Source organism: Drosophila melanogaster, chromosome X, assembly GCF_000001215.4.
Source record: "Drosophila melanogaster chromosome X".
NCBI lineage: Eukaryota > Metazoa > Arthropoda > Insecta > Diptera > Drosophilidae > Drosophila > Drosophila melanogaster.
The window spans coordinates 18,706,763-18,727,881 of NC_004354.4; the positions used below are offsets into that span (position 1 = coordinate 18,706,763).

The following is a 21,119-nucleotide window of genomic DNA, read 5'->3' on the forward strand; positions in this document are numbered from 1 at the left end:
ATGAGTGATTGCCAGGCAGACCGCAAAGGACCAAAGGACTCAGGGTACCTGCGATTGAAACAGTGCTGGAATTTGCTACGGATTATTCCGGCGGATTCGTAGTTGTAGTTCATCAATCAGCGTTCGGCCTGGCCACAGACCCATTCATTTGCTGTCCTCAAAGTGGCAATTGATTTATCCCATGGCCAGTTCGTCTGGTTTCGATTCATTCTGAGACTCATTCCTACTTTGTGCGGATATGGCTATGGCTATTTGCGTTGCCGCCTTTACTCGAATTGGCTTGACTTGGGATGGTGATGGCCGAGGAATAGAACTCATCCTCATACCCTTATCACCATTTCCCGGTTGCCACACAGTTTTTTCTGTGGCTGACAGCTCAATAACTGGATGCCACTCCACTTACCAGGGACCATCGCATGCAGCAGCGAAATTAATGCCCAAGTCATTAGCAGGAAATGGTCAACAATGTGTGCGATTTGCATCCATCCTCCTGCACTTTGACCCCCAAAATATCCAGTTGCCATGCTGGCCCAAATGGCAGGGCTCCGGAGTTAATGCCGAGGTGAGGCCGAACTGGCAGGCAATCAATTAGCCTCCGGCATGGACTACTTTTTGGATTACATGGACGCCCTGGTCAAATAAGCCGGGCAGTTGGCTGGCCCAAATGGAGAGACAGCAGCCCGAAAGTATACAACACTTTGCTGAATGAACCTGAAGTAAGTTGTCGTTTTATTTTATTCGATTTGATTGCATCGTATTTACATAAAAACACCAAGATCTAAACATATACAAATATCAGATTAATAATTGCAATTACCAGTTTTCGTTGAAGTGGGTGAGAGCTAAAATGAAACGCTTGTTTGTATACTATGCCATTTGTGTATTTAGTGTGCCTAAAGTCCACAATGCTAATCCCGCCCGAATATATCCGATTGGCATTTCCAGCTACTTTCGTCTACTTAAAATTGGATTTTGGCACCCGATTGGGTTTCTTAATTTAGTTTTGGACCTCGGAGTGTCTGCCACTCCATAAGCTCCGTCTGACAACCATTTTTGAATGATGGGAATCCTTTTGAGAGTGGGACTTCCCTGTGTACCCTGTAAAATCAGCTTGCTGTCAAATGCTTCTTGATTCATTGAAACCTTTCACTGCACCGTGATCAGAATACCTTTTACTTTTGGGATTGATCTTTGGAACGTAAAGTGTGGAAATAAAATTAGAAAGTGCAGCACAATGGTCGGATAGCTTGCGTAAATATCACTCATACGACATGTGTGACAAATGAGTTGTTTACCAACTTTTGACCCAACTCCAGATTTGAACCAACAAATCCTTCCAACACATATACCATTTTCCATAAATTAAAACAATTTTATGGAGCGCCCCCCATTTGGAAGTCATTTTGTTGGCTCACGACATACTGTGACCATGTCGTGAAACCATTGTGCTGATTTCTTAGCCTATTGTTTGTTTAAAAATCTTAATCCAGCTGAGCACTTTCCATTCCCCATAGCGTGTGGCGATCTCAATTTAGATTGGCATGACTGGTTGCACCCACCTTAAGGTGTAAACACATGGAACGCGAGGTCAAAGTCGAATAACACACACGGAATAAAGCGCTTTAGCGCAACTCTAAGCATACACACATACGCATATATTAAAATACTTATCGGTAAGATGAAGAGCAATTTGGAGGGGCAATTGCCATGGCACCTCCTCCATCCACCCACCTATCCATCTGGCCACTTCCACACACATTCAGAACGCGGCGGAATGTCGTTGACAACCACAGTTTCTATTGCAGTTACATTGCATCATCACATATTAGCGCTCCCGATCCGTACCCATTGCTAACCTAAAGTGACTCCGACTCGGCCATCTGCCGTCGGCGGCGGCTGGCTCAGAGTCGCGGACTCTCGAGGATCGTGTGGCTGGACATGACCGAGTTGGCCAGCGCAATGGAGTTACCGGCCACCGAAAGATTCGTCTCGTTCTTGGAGCGTCGCCGCCAGAAGCAGCAGGGAGCGCACAGGCGCTCGCACACCCGCATCCCCTTAAAGGTGTCCACGAAGGCGCGCCGGAAGCTGGCGTTCATGAAGCAGTAGGTGATCGGATTGCAGCAGCTGGATGAGTAGGCCAGCAGCTGGAGGAAACTGATGGAGGTATAGCCCACGTACTCGTACACCGTCGGCCCAAGGAGCATGGTCATCGTGTTGATCACATACAGCGGCGTCCAGCAGATGAAGAACTCCAGCACTAGGACGAACAGCATCTTGACCACACGCTTCTTGCTCTCCAGACTCTTGGTTTCGTTGGATCTGCAAGGTACCGTGAAAGCGAAAATCGACACACGAATCGGTCGGTCATATGTGGATGAGAATACCCTGAAGCACTCACCTCCGCAGTCCCGCTTCCGTGATACGCAGACTGGGCTGCGACAATGACTTGCGCCGGGATTCATTGTCGCTCACGTAGCCTTGCTGCTGCAGCTGCATCTGTTGGCGCATCCTGTGCACCCGGCTGCAGCACTCGCCATTTCCAGCTCCAGTTCCACTTAGGGTTCCACCTCCTCCGTTGATCTGCTGATGGCGCAGGGACTTCACGGATGCGCTCCGCATGCAGTATAGATGCCTCCTTCCTTCGCAGGGTCCTCCTCCGCTGATCAATCGCCGCTTGCTGCCACAGTGGCCGTAATCTGCAAGATGGAAAGTTACAGGGTATCCACAAAACACATCTGATTTGACTCGCAAATGGATACGATTGTCAAATTGAATGTTAAGCACAGAAAAAAAAAACAAAATTTTGAACAGAAGAAATGCACTAAATAAATTAAAACTGAATGGATGTGTACAATGCATATAAGTTGAAATACTAAGATTATTATCCGAAAACATATTGAGTCATAGTGGTTATAGAAATTAATTCAAAGCCCAATGCTAGCTGTCTCGAATCTTGCGTGATTGAAACATACCCGTCAGTTGATTGATATACAGCAATTACGTGGCTAATGAGGCGCAATCATGGAATCACGCAACGTGGTTCACTCTCAGCTGCTTTGAGATATTCAACTCAACTGGGAATGCAAGTTGAGTGGGATTGTGCCTTTCAAGCTTTTCAGATGCTCATCGATAATGCTGCCACTGGTGCTATTTATCCTATTGGCCGCCACGCTCCTGTTTTGGAAATGGCAGGGCAATCACTGGCGTCGCCTGGGACTGGAGGCACCTTTTGGCTGGCCATTGGTTGGGAATATGTTGGACTTTGCCCTGGGCCGCCGCTCATATGGAGAGATTTACCAGGAAATCTATACGTAAGATACACTAATCTTAAGAGTCCTTCAAGGCCACGTGCAATGAACTTTTCTTGACAGTCGGAATCCGGGCCTGAAATATGTGGGTTTCTATCGCCTGTTTAACGAACCCGCCATTCTGGTGCGTGACCAGGAGTTGCTGCGCCAGATCCTGGTGGGCCGTAACTTTGCCGACTGTGCGGACAACGCCGTTTATGTGGACCACCAGCGCGATGTCCTGGCTAGCCACAATCCCTTCATCGCCAACGGAGACCGCTGGCGAGTCTTGCGGGCCGACCTGGTGCCGCTCTTCACACCCAGCCGAGTGCGTCAGACCTTGCCGCATGTGGCCAGAGCATGTCAGTTGCTCCGGGATCAGGTGCCCCTTGGACGCTTCGAGGCCAAGGACTTGGCCACGCGTTATACGCTACAAGTGGTTGCCTCCGCGATCTTCGGTCTGGATGCACATTGCCTGGGGATTCACATGAGGGTGGCTCATGAACCAAGTCGCTGGCTGGAATGGCTCGCTCCGCTCTTTCAGCCAAGCGTTTGGAGTTTGCTGGAGACCATGTCACTGTTGCACACGCCTCGATTGGGTAGACTCATTGGCCACCGGTTGGTAATGTGGAACTCGCCAATGTGTAACCTTTGATCCACTATCCACTTATACAGATACGTACCCCTGCCCCTGCAGCACTGGTTCAGGGAATTGGTGGAAGCCCGAAGTGGTGGCGACAACCTCTTGCAATGGCTGGCGGAAAGCAAAAGAGGCTTGGGAAAGGAGGAGCTAGCTGGACATGCCACCACTCTCCTACTGGAGGGCTACGAAACCTCGGCGATGCTACTCGCCTTCGCCCTCTACGAATTGGCCCTCAATGAGGATGCACAGCGACGGTTACACATCGAATTGGATGAAGTGGCCCAGCGCCACGCTGGCAATCTGATTGATCCAGTGGCTCTGGGTGAACTTCGCTATAGCGAAGCTGCGCTCTTGGAGGCACTGCGTCTTCATCCGGCCATGCAGGCTCTGCAGAAGCGCTGCACCAAGACATTCACCCTTCCTGATCAGAAATCAGGAGCGAGCAGCGAACTTAAGGTGCATTTGGGCACCGTGCTGGTGTTGCCGGTTCAGGCCATTCATTTGTGAGTGACACTTCAGTGAGACTTCAGATTGTCTACGAACTACAGTCTTTTTCGATTTCAGAGATCCCGCATTGTATCCGGCACCCAACCAGTTTCGTCCAGAACGCTTTCTAAATCAGCCACCAATGGGCTGTCGGTTTCTGGGCTTCGGAGCTGGACCACGAATGTGTCCGGGAATGCGACTTGGCCTGCTCCAGACGAAGGCTGCACTGACCACACTACTGCAGGACCACTGCGTCCAGCTGGCGGATGAGGATCAGTGCAGGGTGGAGGTGTCTCCGCTCACCTTCCTCACCGCCAGCAGGAATGGCATTTGGCTGAGTTTCAAGAGAAGGACACGTAGATATTAATGATGCAATGAAGGGATTATATCCATATATCACAAAATTTGTGCTACATTGTAGATGTTACATGGAAAGGATACTATATTTGTAGCTACCAGCATGTGATGGGAATCATTTGGGATACATGTAAGGGGGAAATGGATACTTAAGTGCGGAATGAGACCATATACCTCGCAATTTTATTGCCGTTTGCGGTTGGGCGAGTAGTTCAGCTGAGCATAATTTAAATTGCCATCAAGCGCGCAGTTTGGGGATGGATAGCATGCGGATTCTTGGCACGAATAGTGGGGGCCATGTGAAGCTGCTAATAATATGGCAATTTCCATGAAAATGTTCAGCTTGTTCGGCGATGGGACATTTGCGATCCAGCCAACACACATAAATGCTCTTTGGCTTGGAAATTTATGACGGGGTTATGTCAAACGAGATGGCCTTAAACGGAACGAAAAAGTTAAAAATTTAATCAAATTTATTGTCACACAGAAAGGCGACCGGAGTGCGAGTATGTGTGAAAATGAGTGCCACGCGTCCGACGGGCTCCAGTGGAGAATCCTGGCAATGGGATAACGGCCTTTAACGAGCGCTTAAATGCTCGTCTCGTGCATAATTTACGGCATTTAAATTGACCTTTTTCAGCAGCGGGTGGACTGGCATGTCCGTGTTGGTCCATGGGTCAAGCGGGGTCAGTTGCCTAGGAAATGAATCGCTCGATGAATTCTCGAGTGCTGCGATAATTCAGTGCGGCGCAAGTGAAGGTGCTAATGCACACTTTCCATTTCGCATAAAGGACTTACCACCTGGAGGCGCCAACCCTTTCATGCAAATGAGTCGCCCAGGGACTCACTGCTCCACTGCTCCACTGCTCCATTGCCTCAGTGCTTCCATCTTTCCGTGGCAGGAGCTCCTCTTCTCAACATTAATTGGACCAGAGGCAGAGTAATATTCTCGAAGATTAAAGTAAGTTCGCTGCTCGGTAGGCTCACTGTGATTTCCACGGGGACTCTACGGTTGACTTCGCTTTGTGGGTGTGCATTTATCATACACGTCACGTTATCAACTCGCATCCATGGTGGAGCACCGAGGAGGTTCCTCTTCAGCAGGCCTCTCCACTGGGACTGTTCTATATTTACAGTCAAGCATGTCTGCTGCAGACGAGCATATACTACAATATATTCTAAATTTACATAGAGATATGTATATATTGGGAGCACGCTTTAAGGCGGCATTAAAGGCGAATTAGCAGAATTGATTTGCGCCGGCTTTGCCTTGGGCTGCCTAGAATTTTTGTGCCCATAATCTGGGGATTATTCACAGCATCCGCAGCTGGAGAGGATGGAGGACGCCGTAGATGGGAGAAGGGGCCATCTAGCCATGGGTGGTGCTCTTAAAGCCGGCGATGCGAATGCAAATGAAAGTAAAAACGCCGGGAGAGCTTTCGCTTGCTATTGTCTCTTCGTACACACGCTTGAAAAACTTGGACAGAGTGCTCCTCCAGGCTTTAGCCCCCTTTCCCCATCCCCCAGCCAGCCATTCAATTCACTTCCGCGATTTAGGCAGGAGTCGTAGACACACGAATCTTTTCGTGCGTGGGAAACTTTGCCGTGCAAATTGTGTGTGACGCAGTTCGGGGGCTTTGGGTCCGCGGATAAGCTCAGTAGTTGAGCTAATCCCGAATGACGCCCCCTGCCAACCCCCGGCAACAGTCGCAACTATTAATGCTACGCCACTGAACCCTCTGAACCCAGAATTCCCTTTGACCCAGCTGGCTGACAAAAAAAATCTACGAATATCTCAAAAAATAAGCATAAACCCCTTACCATAGTAGTACTGGGAATGGTGGTGGTGCTGCTGGTGAGGATTGTGCTGGTGTGGCACAATCGTGTCGAGGGACTGACAATGGCTTCCGTTGGCGCGTCGCTGGCTACCGGCTTCTGCGACAGCGGCAGAGGAGGAGGTGGTGACCTCCGGCCCACTGCTGCCAAAGTTCATGGCTCGCTCGTTGCGCATGCTCACGTACAGGGTGCGGGTGATAAAAAGATAGGTGAAGCTCAGAGCCAGCAGAGGAAGGACCAGCAGGGCCAGGTCCAGGAACAGGTTGTATGCCCGCTCGTAGTTGAGGCTATCCGCCGGCCACTGCTCGCGGCACTTGCGAAGTCCTGACCAGACAGGGGGTTAGTTCCTGAATTAGTGTTATCCTGGCGCACACTCACCTGGTCGGCTGGTCGGCATCAGCTGGCTAAAGGCGGCGATGGGCGTCATGCACACCAGACTGCCCAGCCAGATGATGGCGATGATCTTGTTGGCGTGGTTGATCGTCTGCCAGGTGCGCGACCTCAGCGGGTGGCAAATGGCGTAGTAGCGCTCGCAAGAGATGGCCACCAGTGTCCAGGAGGAAACGGCCACCGAGGCAGCTGCAATGAATTGGAAAAACAGAGAAGTTACCAACCAATACAAAAATCCAAGCCATTCAAAATCCATAACTAAAATATTTACATTAGATTATATATGTATATTTTTGGCGTTTTCATTCACAAATCGAGCAGATTCAAAACTTAAGTTTGTTTATTGCCTAACATAATCATCTCTGTGGCAAATAATGACTAGGGTCAATTTCCTGGCGGCATGGGATATATTGCTAATCCACGCCTCCCATTTGCCACCCGTCGAAAAGTTTTGACTTTTATGGCTCCAATATTAATGGCCATTTTCCCGACTGCCCTTCGCCTCCACCCCATAAACTTTTATTCGAGCTCACTCATTGGCAATTGTTACGCTTGGTCCACGACTCCATTGCGTTGCCGGAACAATTAAAATGTTAATGTCTTTGTCAGATCCAACTTGTTTATTTTCCCTCATTTTTTTTGTTTTGTTTTTGTTTTCTGCTTTTCGGCTTGCCGCTATGATAGCAATGGTGCCGCTTTTAATCAAAGTCCCCAGCCAACACGAAACAGTTTTCAAGTGTTTCCGGCAATGGTCCATTGTCGTTCTAATCGCCATCCCAATGGCAATCCCCTATTCCCATTCCCATTCCCCATTCCCCATCCCCAACCCAATCCCAATCCCGATGCCTATCCACAGTCTAATCCTGGCGGGCACCAAGAGCGCAATAAAGGCCAAAACACACGCACACACACTCGCTCCACTTGGCAAGTGGATTCTGGAACCACGGACCACCTCACAAACGGGTTGAGGCTTTTAGAATTGCGAATGCAAAATAATAGGACGGCAGAGTGTGGCTGCGCCATGCTGGCTGGCTGGCTGGCTGCCCCCATTGGCGGGATGATGAAACGGAAAGGGGCCGAGCTCATTAACAAAATTAAATTTAGCTCCGTCGCGTGGCGCCGCCATATACGCACCCTCTACCCCGTTGCCACTTTACCTCTTGCCCCTTTCCCTTTTCGCTGGGAAATGCAAACTGGAGGACCACGAGGACCATAGCTCAGTGATTTTGAGAGTCCGCAACAAAAATGTTAATTTTATGGATATACTGAAAATAGAAACCGGACCGCAACGTGGGCCATGGGCCAACAATGAATTCAGCGAAAGGCAAAATATTCGCACGCCCATTTTCGCGGCATTCCGGATGGGGCGTGTCAGCCGGCAGTGAAAAGTGGCAAGTGGCAAGTGGCAAAATGGCTAAGGGGAAAACTGTGTCGAATTTTGGCACTCGTAAATTGAATCGCTGATTGAAGGGAAACAACATCGACATCGAGAACTTTGGCTTCGCCCATTTTTGTGTTGTGTGTTGGTTGGGGCCAATTTTTCCACACGAGCTTCTCATAATGCCAGCTAAGTCGAGCACATCTCTGTTGTATCCCTGATAATCTGCCCCTTTGGAACCAGTGATTTCCCACTTCCTACCTTTTGCACAGGATTACTTTGTCGCAGTCATAAAACAAGCTAAGCTCCTAGGGCCCCTGCTGAGTGAAAGAATAAAATTATTAAATATGCATTTCTTATCTGGCAGACGATGCTGTCGAGGACGAGGACCTACTTCAAAAACATGACAGATTGCCAAAGGAGAGCAAAATCCCAGTAAAAATGTACCAGCCATCCTACGCTGTTTGTCTGCTTTTAAATAGCATTTTTAATGGTTGTTTCCCAAAGTGATAAGTTGTGATTTATGTACTATTAGCATTCTCGTCTTGCCAATTCAACATTTAGTTTGGTGTGCATAAGATTAATATTATGATTTGGGTTTGGTTTAAAATTTTTTAAAATATTATTTTATTGGCTTTATCAAAGGATTTGTTTATGACTGAAATGAGCAAATGTTAATCAATAAAATTGGTAATATATATGGTATTTTTGGGCATTTTAATATCAAATCTTCATATCTTTTTTTTTTTTTTAATTCATAATAAATTGGGCATAAATTATCAGCTATTGGGTATTTTATTCGCTGAATTTAAATCATATTTTAAAGATAAAAGTCGAGTGATTTACAAGGACATTTATTTTTCGGCCAATTTCGAGTGAAAACCAACGCGTTTGTTCGGAAAATGACAATTTGATGGCTCTGTTGACGAGCAGCCATCTCGAATGGAGCCTGTGTCCACATTTGGTCGACAGGTAGACAGGTAGACTGGTCGACTGGGTCGACTGGGTCGACTGGGTCGACTGGTTCTCAGGTGCTCAAAGCCAACTCGGGTCGGAAAATGACAATGAGCCGGGTTCCCGTTTCGGTGCCCCTCGTGGCTTGACCATCCTCCGCTATCGAAAAGCCACCGGCCACCTCCGCGTGTCCTGGCATTTTCGCATCCTCGCATCCTCACATGCCGGCATTCTGCACTTGGGTGCGTGTTCGAGTGACAAACTTGAAATGGTTCTGCCATGCAGAAATATCATGGCAGTACGGATATAACTTTATACATGCTGCAAATTGTGGCAAATCGAACGAAAGTGTGGGCTTTCAAATGGAAAATCTCACATTTTAGTTGCTTTGTTGCACATTCCCTCTGCGAATGAATCCCATAATTTCGTTTGGTCTGCAGATGGAGCAACCAGTTTGTGGCTACCAGGGTATTTCATGAGCTTCTTGGCCTGCAATTAAGTGGACCGCAAACATGCCTCAGACTTCATCTGTTTATTGTCGCCCACGGCTTTTTGGCAAAATCATTTTCGGCCAGCTCCTTCGTTCACAATGAAAAATTCCAAAAGGTCAGTGCGAACTTTTCATCACATTTTCGTTTTGTTGCTGCACAAAATGAACTTTCAACTTTTCATAACTGCTAATTGTGCTGTGCGTGTGCTCCGGTTTCCACCCATCAACCATCCATCCACTCGTAAGGCCAAGTGGATTCTCAGAGGGTTGTGGCCAAACATTTTCCAGCTGGTTATTTGCTTTTCGATCTTCTCCAGATACACCGCTCACCTTTCGACTCCATCTGACCATGTCGAAAGTTACATTAAATTAAGCTAACAACCGCAAAAGTATAACTGGCCTTTGCCCAAAAGAACTAGCTGCACTTCGACAGGCATCCGTTTCTGGCAAGCCAAATGCCACGGGCAATTTTCCTAAACTTTTGGGAATACCCACCGCATGTACACTGAGAGAATGTCTTGGGATAGAAGTAATTTAGGGCTTCTGGGTAAGCTAGCACTGATATGATTTAAGCATGTAAATCAAATAATTATCTGATAAGTACAACATGTGGGGTATGTAACTCAATATTCAGATGAATCAACATGCTAATGCAGTACTATCAATTCTGTGTTGCATACTTTTAAGCACTTTATTTTTAATGCAACACCAATGTCTTAGAGTTTTCCCAGGCACTGCATTAAAATATAGTATAAATGTATAATTTCATTTATAAACATGGCTTCTGAATATTTTCAAGGTACACAAATGTAACATTTCATTTATTTCTGTTTATCTTCATCTCAACTGCAAAGGTAAGGCAAACACAGAGCCAACCTTTGAGTGCGGCTTAGCTTAGCGAACAGGCTTCTCGCCTTCAGCTTTTGAGGTGACCAAGGAAGTTGGAACGGAACTGGGAAACTCGCTTATTTTGGTTGGTAAATTACGAGCATGTTTCGAGTTGTGAGGGTCAAAGGAGAAAGTTGAATACCAATTAAAAGTGCGACCACCTGGCAGAAACCCATCATGCCTCATCATCATCCGACTGGCAGCGGGATGGGGATGCAACACTTTAATCCCGGACACTTCGCTGCAATAATTTCTCGCCTGTTTAATGAGTGTAAAGTTTAGTGCAAATAGCGGGTAGCACAATGAAATGCGACCGCAGCTAATTGCTCGCTAGTCGCGAGAGTGGATCGAAAAGTTTGCCGGTTGCGGCAGCCAGGCGGCTTAAAAACTACTACGGTTAACCTCTGCGACCGGATTTAAATGCTTTTCATTTGCTGCGCAAATATTTGGATTTCGACTCTAGCGCAGTATTGTTTGAACAGGATATGCGGATACAAAGGACTCGCGCGGAATCGGCGGACACACCAGAGACGCACTATTTATGTATTTTTCACGGCTGACGTAAATATTTAATGTAATTTATATGCGAAAATTGCAATACAAAACAGCTTCATAAATTATGATTATCGAATTGGAAATGACTTTAAGCGGCGCATGCAAATCGATTGCCAAAATATGGCCCATTTTCAATTTCCCCCCACCGCGAATTCCAGATTTCGAAACCAATCCAATTCCGGATTGCCCTCTGGTCGTTGTTTTTGATTTAGCGCCCCATTCGATGCGATGATACTCAATGACAATAAGTCCATCTTTCGGCATTTCCACTTACACCCACTGCCACATAACTGAAAGTGGATTTTTATGGACTCAGTGCGTGTGTCCCTCCACGGTGCTCAAATAAAAATAATTCCAAATTTGAGTCAACAATAAAAAACGGTTGTGCAAAAGTTTGGCCTTTTCGACGCTCGATGGCAGCCGATGCTTGGATGGCCGGATGGCAAGATGGCCAGATTGAAAAGGCACAAGGATACGCTTTTTTCTCGGATGAATGTCGATGGTATCAACAGATCACTACCCTCCACTTGTGGCGCCCACAATGGACACCGCACCAGCATAGACAAGAGGTATCAGATGGTCGATGTGCCGCGCGTTCTTGTTCTTCCCGGGCTGCTTCCTTTTGATTTCGCCTGTGAAATTATTTGAAAAAATTGCTTCCCATTGTTTTCCCCCCCACATATTGATACGCCAAGTTAAGGCCATCGAAAAAAAAGAGCAACTTTTTACCGCCCCGGGGGTCCTCGCCTGTCTGTACATACATATATACATATATACATGTGAGTTATAAAAGTGCCATAAACTGAGCGGACTCAGGCGAAAAAGCCTCAATCGACATGAATTTGTATGGGGGCAAATTGTAAAACACAACAAATTAAAATGTCCTACACACTCTATGGCCAAATCGAGTGAGATCTCCATTCCCAAGGATGACGACGCCGGCGAGGATGGGGGTCCAGGAGCATTGAGTTTTGGAAACTCTAGAACTTTGCATTTTAATTGGAAAACTAGAGTAGAATGAAGCCCAAAAGCTGTTGCATATTTTTCTGGTGATTGGGTAAATTTATCGAGTGTCCAACTACCAAACCGAGCGTGGCTTAAAAACCGAAAGTTTTGCAGCTTCCTTCGCTTCGCAATCGATGAATCCATTAAAGATTCACTAGCTGCTTCTCGAGAACTCCATTTCGCATGCATGACATGGCCGGGGAAGTTTAGCTGGGAGCTTTGTCACACTCCCATCGAATGGCCAATGTTGGGTGACCGCTTTATGTCGCTCGATTTACGGAGAGCCCAACTGCCGCTGCGCTGCATCATCAAGGAGCTGAGAGCTGGGCAACAAGGACATCGCAATTGGAGTTCGAGTCGAGGTAAGATTCTTCAGTTGCAAACTGATTTTTTTGTCCCGGACAGTAGTTGAGGAAAAAGACATAAAAGTGAATAATGCATTTCGCGTTCACCGCGTGCCGGTGCAAAGTTCACGGAAACAAAGTTCCCAGGTGGGGAGCCTCACTTTTGGCCAACACTTTTGCAAATTGATGGAAAGTCTTGATGGGTTCTGCGCCATTTGAAGTGCATTTAAGTTTGTCCTTCTTGTCGAGCGTTAATTTATTGGACACTTTAATTAAACGAACTGAAAGGAATGTGCTGAATGTGACACAATTTGAGAGTGCTCTACATAAAAGTACATATTATGGCATATATTTGTGAGTGTTAATAATGCATGCTAATCGTTCAGCCGAAGCTTTAAATTATTAATTGGGTTTATTTTTCAGCCTTCAGGGCTGAATTCATTTCTAATTGTGATGCATTGAAATCTACTGGACTGTTACTTAAAAATGGTGGAATATAAGGTCATTTGAGCCAAGTTTAGGATTAAAACTGCATACTTTACTTTATACCAAGATACTTTAAAGTTGTACTCTGGTGTCCCTGACCATTTAATACCATAATAATACAAGTCTTAGAGCTGGCGTTCTGGACTCTGAGGCCAGCATTTGGTGACCCCGATTCCCTCCAGAGCACTCAATTCAATCTGCGACATTGGCCAGGCCTTTTTCCTTTTGATACCAACTATAAACAATCTATCTTTTATGCCATCCAACGAAGGGGAGAAAGTGGCAGTTCACGGCGTGACTTTCACCCAGACGGGCTACTTAAACACGCCGTAATTGTTGTCATGGCACTGTTTTTTCAATGTCCTGCGCCTCCGCTTTGAAATGCTTTTCGCAGTCACTTTTTATCCAGCGATAAATTGCAAAATAAATTGGGTCCAAGGAAATTTGCGGCAAGTTGTAGGGAGCGGAGGGTGGTGGCTGGTATTCGGGATCCAATACCGGGCTGTTAAACAGGATGAACAGAGGCAGTGGCACAACCGTGTTCTTGATGGCAACTTGACCCGCTACACAAAGATGGACGGTTGAGCTGTCGGTGTTTGGGTGCATGGATGTGTGTGTGTGTGTGTGTGGCTGACATGAATGCAACAGGGCAGTATGCGTTGCATATAAGCCATGTTAATTTCACATTAGGCCCTGTCAACCGCACTTTGTGGTTTCCCCATGGAAATCCTCAAAAGGCCAAAGGGAGCTGAAAAATCACCTTTCATTTGTATTCCCTTTGTGCCCATGCTCCATGCTCCGTGTTCCGTGTTCCGTGTTCCATGTTCCCGATGTCCTTGCGCCCTTAAGATGCCTGTCCGCAAAGCCCACCCACTTCAACCCGCCTACCGGGTCTCATTAATTCAGCTCAGGAGTATATTTCATTTCGCCACGCAAATAATACTCACACGCAAAAAATGGTGCTTTATATCGCTTTAATTCGCTCAGTTTTTAATGGGTTTCTTTTCTCTCGTTGAGCATTTTATTTAATGGCCGACAGCTTTGATTATGATCTTGACAAATATAAGCTTTTGCCTCGAAATCAATGGGACACGGGGCTTTAAAACCAACGAATGAAATTGATTTCATGCCACACGCTCCCCACTCGCGCGTTAGCCTTAAATTTCGTGCAGTGTAGTGTTGAAAGCCAGAAAACAATTATACGGGAAACCGATGAAAAACGTTTATTAGGAGCATATTTTCATTTAACACATCACTTTCGCCTCTTCATGGGCAGGTGTATGCAAATTGAAAATACACAGAAGCGCACACAGATTGCCGATGAACACGGTATTTAAATGCTTTTTCCACAGGACATCAGTGGCAGCAGTGGCAGCAGAGGCTTTTTTCCTTAGTTGCAAATATTTATATAATTGAAAATCAATAACCATGTCAATTGTGTGTAACACTGGGTGTCATAACTTGCCATTATTTCGCTTACAAAACAATTTCGGAGCACCATAAAGTGTCGAGTTCGACATGCAATACGAATTCAGATCGGTACAGAGATACGTTCGGTGCAAATAATGTTGGGGCTTGTGTACGAGTACGAGCCGAGAGGACAATTGCAGACCCATGGTCAAAAAGAACTGGGCGGATTGCCACATAATGATTGAGTGGGATTAAGTTGAGTGGCGCATTCATATTCATCGTTGGCCGCGGAGTTTCCAGTTCCCCCGCTCAGTTAACTCTCATTAAAAGGCGAAAACAACATGAACATGAATATGGCAGGCATACACAGCGCAGTATGTATGTATATATATATATGTATATATGTGCACTTGTGTACATAAGTTCAAATAAATGCGTCCTTCGCCGACCTCCTACCTCCTTCTCAGTCAAATAAGCCCGTTTCTCTGCAGATGCCGTTCAAACTTTGGAGCCAGCAAAAGAAAAAGAGTGGGCGCGTGGCACGGTGGCATGGGTCTATGGGGGCGGCACTTTGGGCGTCAATAACATGTACCGCCCACATGGGGGGATAGGAAATAAGAAAAACGAGAGCATCGTGGTTAGTTCTTATTTCAATTCGTTTTTCTACTTATGCCATTTGGCCCCTTAATGTTTGCCAAGCTCCATCAGAAACTGTAGAAACTGTGTGTTTGTGCATAAATTTGCTCATTACGAGTGCCTTTGGCCCTTGAAAAACTAGCTGGAATTGCACTGCGCCCACATTTCTTGAGACACTTAGCTCCCTGCGCGCCTAATTAATGATTACGTCTGTGTGGCGCTGATTTGTATTTGTGTTGCCAAGAAAACAAGAAATAATAGAATGGACAACAAAAAAAAAAAAACCCAAAACAGAGCCAAGGAAAATTCAATTAATCATTAATTTGCCGAGCTGTCAGCGACTTGGACGAGTTGGACGCGCCCAATGGGTGGCCCATCCACAGGTCAGGGTTCAAGGCCGTCCCGCCTGGGGTACAAAAAGTGCAACCAGGTCGAGCAGTGGAATAGAGAAAATTCTAAAGCCCAAAGCCATAAACTTTGGTCTAAGGATGTCAATTTGACCCTTTTCCGCACACAAATGTCCTTTTCAAGCGCCACAAAGAAACCTTTTCTTTGTCTTACCAGCACACATAGTTACTTTAATTGGATATCAAATTAAGTTAATTAGACAACAGTTTATCTGAGATTATGTCCTAGCCTTAAAGTGTTCATCAAACAGAAAACATTCCTTTCACACTCTTTTTGGTATGGGCAACATACAAAGTTGCTAATATTAGTTGCTAAGATGTTCGTTTTCGAGGAGGAATTTCTTGCGAAAAGAAAAGGACCATAAAAAAAGACCATCGGTTTGTGTTTTATTACCTCTAATTCTGAGCCAAAAGTCAACAACTATGTATTTTTAGTAGCTCCCCATAATCCGACTAACTTTGAGCTTGTTATTGCTGCCTCGCTTGTGAATTTCGTTGAAATTCTTGGTAGATCGAATATGCAGAAACTATAACCAATATGGACTTACAGGAGCTTATCCTTCGGTTTCGATTTACATAAGTAATGGACAATGCCAACATTACTCTTGCAAGCAAGATGATGAAATCGAATGGCAGTGGGTGGCGATTGGTTGCCACTGGCAGGAGTCCAATGCAAATGCCACTGGCCACAAATGCATAATTACGATCATAAATCCAGGGGCGCGTTCACGCCCACTCCGGAAGGAGCCAGGTGGGACAGGGAGCCAGGAAGGACGTGTCAGGACATCGCTGCACCTTGACGTGATGATGGCCATAAATTGGTGCCTCAGCCCAGCCAGGGATGACATTTTCAGATTTACGACCCACGAGTCGACGCCCCGTGCAACAGATGGAAAGGAATGGGAATGCGAACAAGGATGCGGATGCGGATGAGGATGGGGGCGCGGAATCCTTGGAAACTGAATGCCAGCTCCTTTTCTGGGCCTTTCTGGGGCTCGAGACAGCGCCGAGTGCTTGCTGAACAAATTGGCATGTGTGTGCCTGAGCGCTCAACTTGTTTGCCAGCCATTGTTATTATGTTGTTAATAAGTTAGTGCGGGGGCGGCCAAGATGGATATGCCAGGGTACGCCAGGATACGTCAGGATGCCGGGGGCAGTGGATAGGGGGGGGGGGTGGTGTTGGAGGCCAGGAGAGAACAGCGGTTCCGGCAGTACCGAAAACAAACTTGCAGCAAGACAAACAACATCACCAGCACGTCTGAAACGGAAACGCAGGAAACAGGAAACAAGTCATGAAAATGCAAGGAAGGGTGTCAGAAGGATCGGCGAGGGGACGTAAAGGATGTGGAGCAGCTAGCGGAGCTGATGGAGCTGATGGGGGAAAGGGGCTTCGGAACGGAACACTACAAGAAAATCGCGACGTGACGCTGCATAGCAGAGTGATTTTCGCAATATTGCCACGGTTAAAAGCAATTCCAGACTGCTTAGGCTGCGACTTGAGTGCTACAACGCCAAAGGAGCAAGGAACAGGGTAACAGGAGCTGGGTGAGAAGGGTGAGTAGGCTCCCAGATCGACACTGCGTACATATGGAAATTGACCAGAATGCTGAGCAGAAGCAGAGCTCCCGGCAGGCGAGCAATTTGCATTGGAAATGGGGATCAGCCTGGATTAATCTTGCGGGAATGGAGGATGACTGGCCTGGACTGAGCTTCATCATCCGTTTGGATGCGCCTCCAAGGAGTCCTAGGAGGTGAAACAGGTTGAGGACCTCTCCTTACCGTTATGAAAATAATTAGAATGTCCGATGGCATGCACTTTGATTAAATAAGCAAATTAATGCCGCTCGGCTCCTTGAAACCGAAATGCCGATTAGCATTTGTGACAGGTGTCAGGGCCACATTTCTGCTTCATTCTGTTCCACTGCCGCCGACGGGACATGGAATCACGCCGAAGGCGAACCATATCACAGATGGCTGAACCGGGCTCAGCTGATGAATATCGCCACCCACATCACCAACCCTTATCTGAGCTGGAGACACAAATTAATGCCTGGTGAGAATGTTTACCCATCTGACTGGACTTTTCAAGGACCAAACATGAGTTTTGGGCACAGTCATTGAGTTGAAATGGTTTTAAAGAGCTTCCCCCGCATATTTACAGTGTGCGAGTGCGTGTGTGTGCGTGTGTGTGTCGTGTGCGTGGGCCTATTTAATCTTTTGAACCCTTGAGGAACCCAAAACCCGGTGCTCGCTGGTCGGGGAAACCCTGACTGTCGTTACGCAAATGCGGGCGGCCATCATAAAATACGGCCATTCTCAGGCGGATGCAGATTGGGAGACGAGATATAGTGCGTTCTTGCCAACGAAATATGATTTAGGCCATAAATAAGCGCGGAAATTGTGCGTAAAATCGATGGCAGACTCAGTTTTCCTAAGTGGAAAAGTGATGTGCACAAGCGCACAATCTAAAATATACAGTATGGTCATTTAAAACTTATCTTCTCCCCACTACACTACTTTGTATATTATACAATATTAAGCTTAGCTAAGTGATTTCAAAAGGGTGACTTTAAAGAGAATCTCAAAGCATAGTGAATGTACACTGAACGACATCTTTATTTTCTGCCAATCGTCATTTACTTAAGACTCTACTAGGATTTTGTTAAGAACCAATAGCAAGAAATCATCGATGGCCACGCCTGCAGAAAATCCACTTTCATTTCCAGCTAGACGACCCCTTCTTGCCCTTCCCAAAGGTCTCGAAGTATGAAATCATCCTCGAAAGCTTTGGGATGATGACCAATGTGGACAAGTGGCCATCACCCAAGTACACTGGGGATCTGGGGCTACGACGGAACAGCCTTCGTTTTCGACTTGGAATAAACTCCACACGTGGCTATCTGTCTAGACTTAACCATTATTTGACCTTTTCGTCATTGGAGGCCCTAGATGCGGATTCAGATTCATTTGCTGCTGCGGATTTGGGCATGGATGCGGATGCGGATGCTGGTGGTGATGCGGAGGAGGCGGTCGAACGGGACAAACGAATTTGCTGATGGCGACGCCGGCGACGGAAGTACTGGCTCGACACCACCTGAACCGAGTCCATGAATCGATCCATACAGTTGGCCAGGCAGTCGCGCTCCGTGGAGCGCAACTCCATTTCCGGCATAGCGATACATACGTCGAAGCAGCGACGTGTCATCTTCTTTATCAGCTCCTGAATGTTGGCCAACACGATCTGCTGGCGAATCCGCTCGAGGTCGTGCTGGTTCGTGGCCATTTGACAAGCGATTATGGGGCTCGGTCACGGGGATAGGGACTAATAAATGCGGAATTCACAGTTGGAAGTTTGGGATAACCTTTTAATTTGGACACGGACAAGACATAAATGAACTGGCCTACTGGCTTCCACCACTCACCCTGAGCAAACTGGATGAGCTTGCAGAGCAGCTCGCCGAATATGAAATGCCTTAGCAGAGTGCCGACCAGGGTCACCGGCATGCAGAATACGCCGAGCAGGATGTCCGAGATGGCCAGGTTGAGCAGAAAAACGTTCGTGATGGTGCGCATGCGACGATTCTGGACGAGCGTTAGCACCACCAGCAGGTTCCCGACCACGGCGCACAGAAGGATGGCCGAATAGCACGGCACCACCCAGATGGGCACATCGGCACTGACCCTCACCACGCTCCTGTTCCCCGGTGTCCTGACGGTTACAGCTGGCGCCAAGGTGCTGCTGCTGGGAGTAGTGGCTAGGTCCATGTCCAGATTAAGATCCAAATCCAGTCCGAGATCCAATTCCAGCCCGCTGTAGTTGAGAAGATCACCGGGTGTCCCTGTGATGGTGACCCCGTCACCGACAGCGGAGATCTCGTTGCTGGCATTCAGGTGGATCGCAGCCTCCTTGGCCAGCGGCAGCGCCTGGCGCAGGTAGTGGTAGAAGGCGTCAATCGTGAGGCCGAAGAAGGATGCTCGTTTGTGATCCCGGAATAGCACTAGCAATCGGGGACTTGCACTTGCAGCAGTACAACACACTTCGTCAACTTCACGCAACAAAAAATTGGGCTTAGGTCGGGATTGAGTGTCGGCACAGCCGTATGGAGTTCGGGTTCCGCGATGTGTGTCGCGCCTCGCAATCTTCGCGAAGCACTGACGGCAAGCGTCGGCGCTTTTTGTGACCACCAGCCGGCGCCAAGCGACCGCAACATGCTGCCAAAGGACATAGAGGCACAACTCACCACAGGCGCGGCAACATGTTGCCAGCTGGACTTGTTGATATATCGCACGCTGTGCTCGCTGCTTAGTAGTAGCTCTAGTTATATTTTTGATCACGTTTAAGGAACTTCATTTATTACATCCCACAAATCGGCTAAGAGAAAACCATATGAAAAAAGTCGCTAAATCACCCAATTACGACGATTTGTTGTCATCCACGACGATTCAGTGATGGTAACAAATTGGCATCGAAAGAGCGTTGTTAGAAGGACATTAATTCGGAATATATATTTTGACGACTCAATTCAATTGATTGGCAAGATGGCTACTTTGTAGAATCCCTGCATTCTCTGCTATACAAGTAGAATCAGAAGAAGACGGTTCATACAATATAATCTGAACTGAAGATTAGCAATAGGTGTACTTCATTATATCCTATTACATTACATCCCTATTTATAGTTCTTTCCCGTATAGCCAAACCCATTTAGAAACCTACGAAAGTGCCTGAGAGAAGGACAAATCGCTTTCACCGGATAGCATAGCATACATTCGGGGGCAAACGAGATGATTGAGCCCGCACGATGTTTGGCAATCGGTTGAAGTGGCTGGAGTGGCTGGAGTGGCTGGAGTGGCTGGGTGAGTAATTTGCATGTCTCCCCGAGGAACTGCGGAATCAGTGGCTCCTGCCAGAGCGGAAAAGCCAACGAAAGGTCACATTTGTCAACTTAATTAGCGGACCTCCGGTGATTCCGTGGGCCTCCAGCTGCCATCTTCCATCTTCCAGCTTACACCTTTGGCTCATTATTTAAAGACTTTGTCGCCGTTTGTTTGCCTTGCGACCCGAGTTTATAAATCACTTCGCGCCACTGGAGGAGCCATAAAGTGAAACCCGAGTGGTTTATTTGCCACTTCCACGCCTTTGGTGGCCTCAACAGGTTGTGTTGCAAGTTGCAAACTTTATTTGGGCTCCAGTTCAGGCGAGTAATCGACTTTGGTGGACCAAATTAACTGCAGACGGATTCTTTGGCCGCTCAAGCGACCGAAAACTTTCCAACGGATTCACTTTATCTGCAAGTTTCGCATCCGCGCTGTAGAGTGTTCCACCAAAAAATGTGGGTTAACGTTTGCCTAAATTGATTAATTCAATTTGACTCTTTCGGCGAACTTCTCGCGAAAGACAAACTTTGTCGGGCGCATAAATAATGCTGCAACATTAATTAAAGTGGCCAGAAGCGTTGGGCGGATCGAAGTGGCGAGTTTGGGTTTTTTGGGTGTTTCGGTTGTTTTTTTGTCTGGCGGTCGGTCGGTCCGTTGGCACTTTAGCAATCCAGCCTTCATTTTATTTAT

The 21,119-nt window shown here is 47.0% G+C and overlaps 3 protein-coding genes across 3 annotated transcripts; 1 reads left to right on the forward strand and 2 right to left on the reverse strand.

Moving 5' to 3' along the window:
* Positions 1–731: 731 nt before the first annotated feature.
* Positions 732–19,810, reverse strand: CCKLR-17D1 (Cholecystokinin-like receptor at 17D1; the record flags this gene model as incomplete). The annotated part of the gene is made up of 6 exons (NM_001103551.2): positions 732–2,319; positions 2,399–2,696; positions 6,595–6,933; positions 6,988–7,188; positions 18,975–19,723; positions 19,794–19,810. 6 exons carry the CDS (start codon positions 19,808–19,810, stop codon positions 1,902–1,904), a joined length of 2,022 nt encoding a protein of 673 aa, NP_001097021.1. The 3' UTR covers positions 732–1,901.
* Positions 3,103–4,876, forward strand: Cyp308a1 (Cytochrome P450 308a1). Its single transcript, NM_133092.3, has 4 exons — positions 3,103–3,311; positions 3,372–3,905; positions 3,963–4,433; positions 4,495–4,876. The coding sequence occupies exons 1-4, from the start codon at positions 3,133–3,135 to the stop codon at positions 4,781–4,783; spliced, it is 1,473 nt and encodes a 490-aa protein (NP_573320.1). The 5' UTR covers positions 3,103–3,132; the 3' UTR covers positions 4,784–4,876.
* Positions 18,152–18,910, reverse strand: CG42302 (uncharacterized protein). The gene has a single exon (NM_001103552.3). It carries the CDS (start codon positions 18,833–18,835, stop codon positions 18,470–18,472), a length of 366 nt encoding a protein of 121 aa, NP_001097022.2. The 5' UTR covers positions 18,836–18,910; the 3' UTR covers positions 18,152–18,469.
* Positions 19,811–21,119: the final 1,309 nt, after the last annotated feature.

Excerpts from the sequence above, each read along its gene's own strand:
- Cyp308a1 (NM_133092.3), top strand. The coding sequence starts at position 3,133 with ATGCTGCCACTGGTGCTATTTATCCTATTGGCCGCCACGCTCCTGTTT. Across the intron at positions 3,906-3,962 it reads GGTAGACTCATTGGCCACCG|ATACGTACCCCTGCCCCTGC; the intron begins GTTGGTAATGTG and ends CCACTTATACAG. Across the intron at positions 4,434-4,494 it reads CCGGTTCAGGCCATTCATTT|AGATCCCGCATTGTATCCGG; the intron begins GTGAGTGACACT and ends TTTCGATTTCAG.
- CG42302 (NM_001103552.3), bottom strand. The coding sequence starts at position 18,835 with ATGGCCACGAACCAGCACGACCTCGAGCGGATTCGCCAGCAGATCGTG.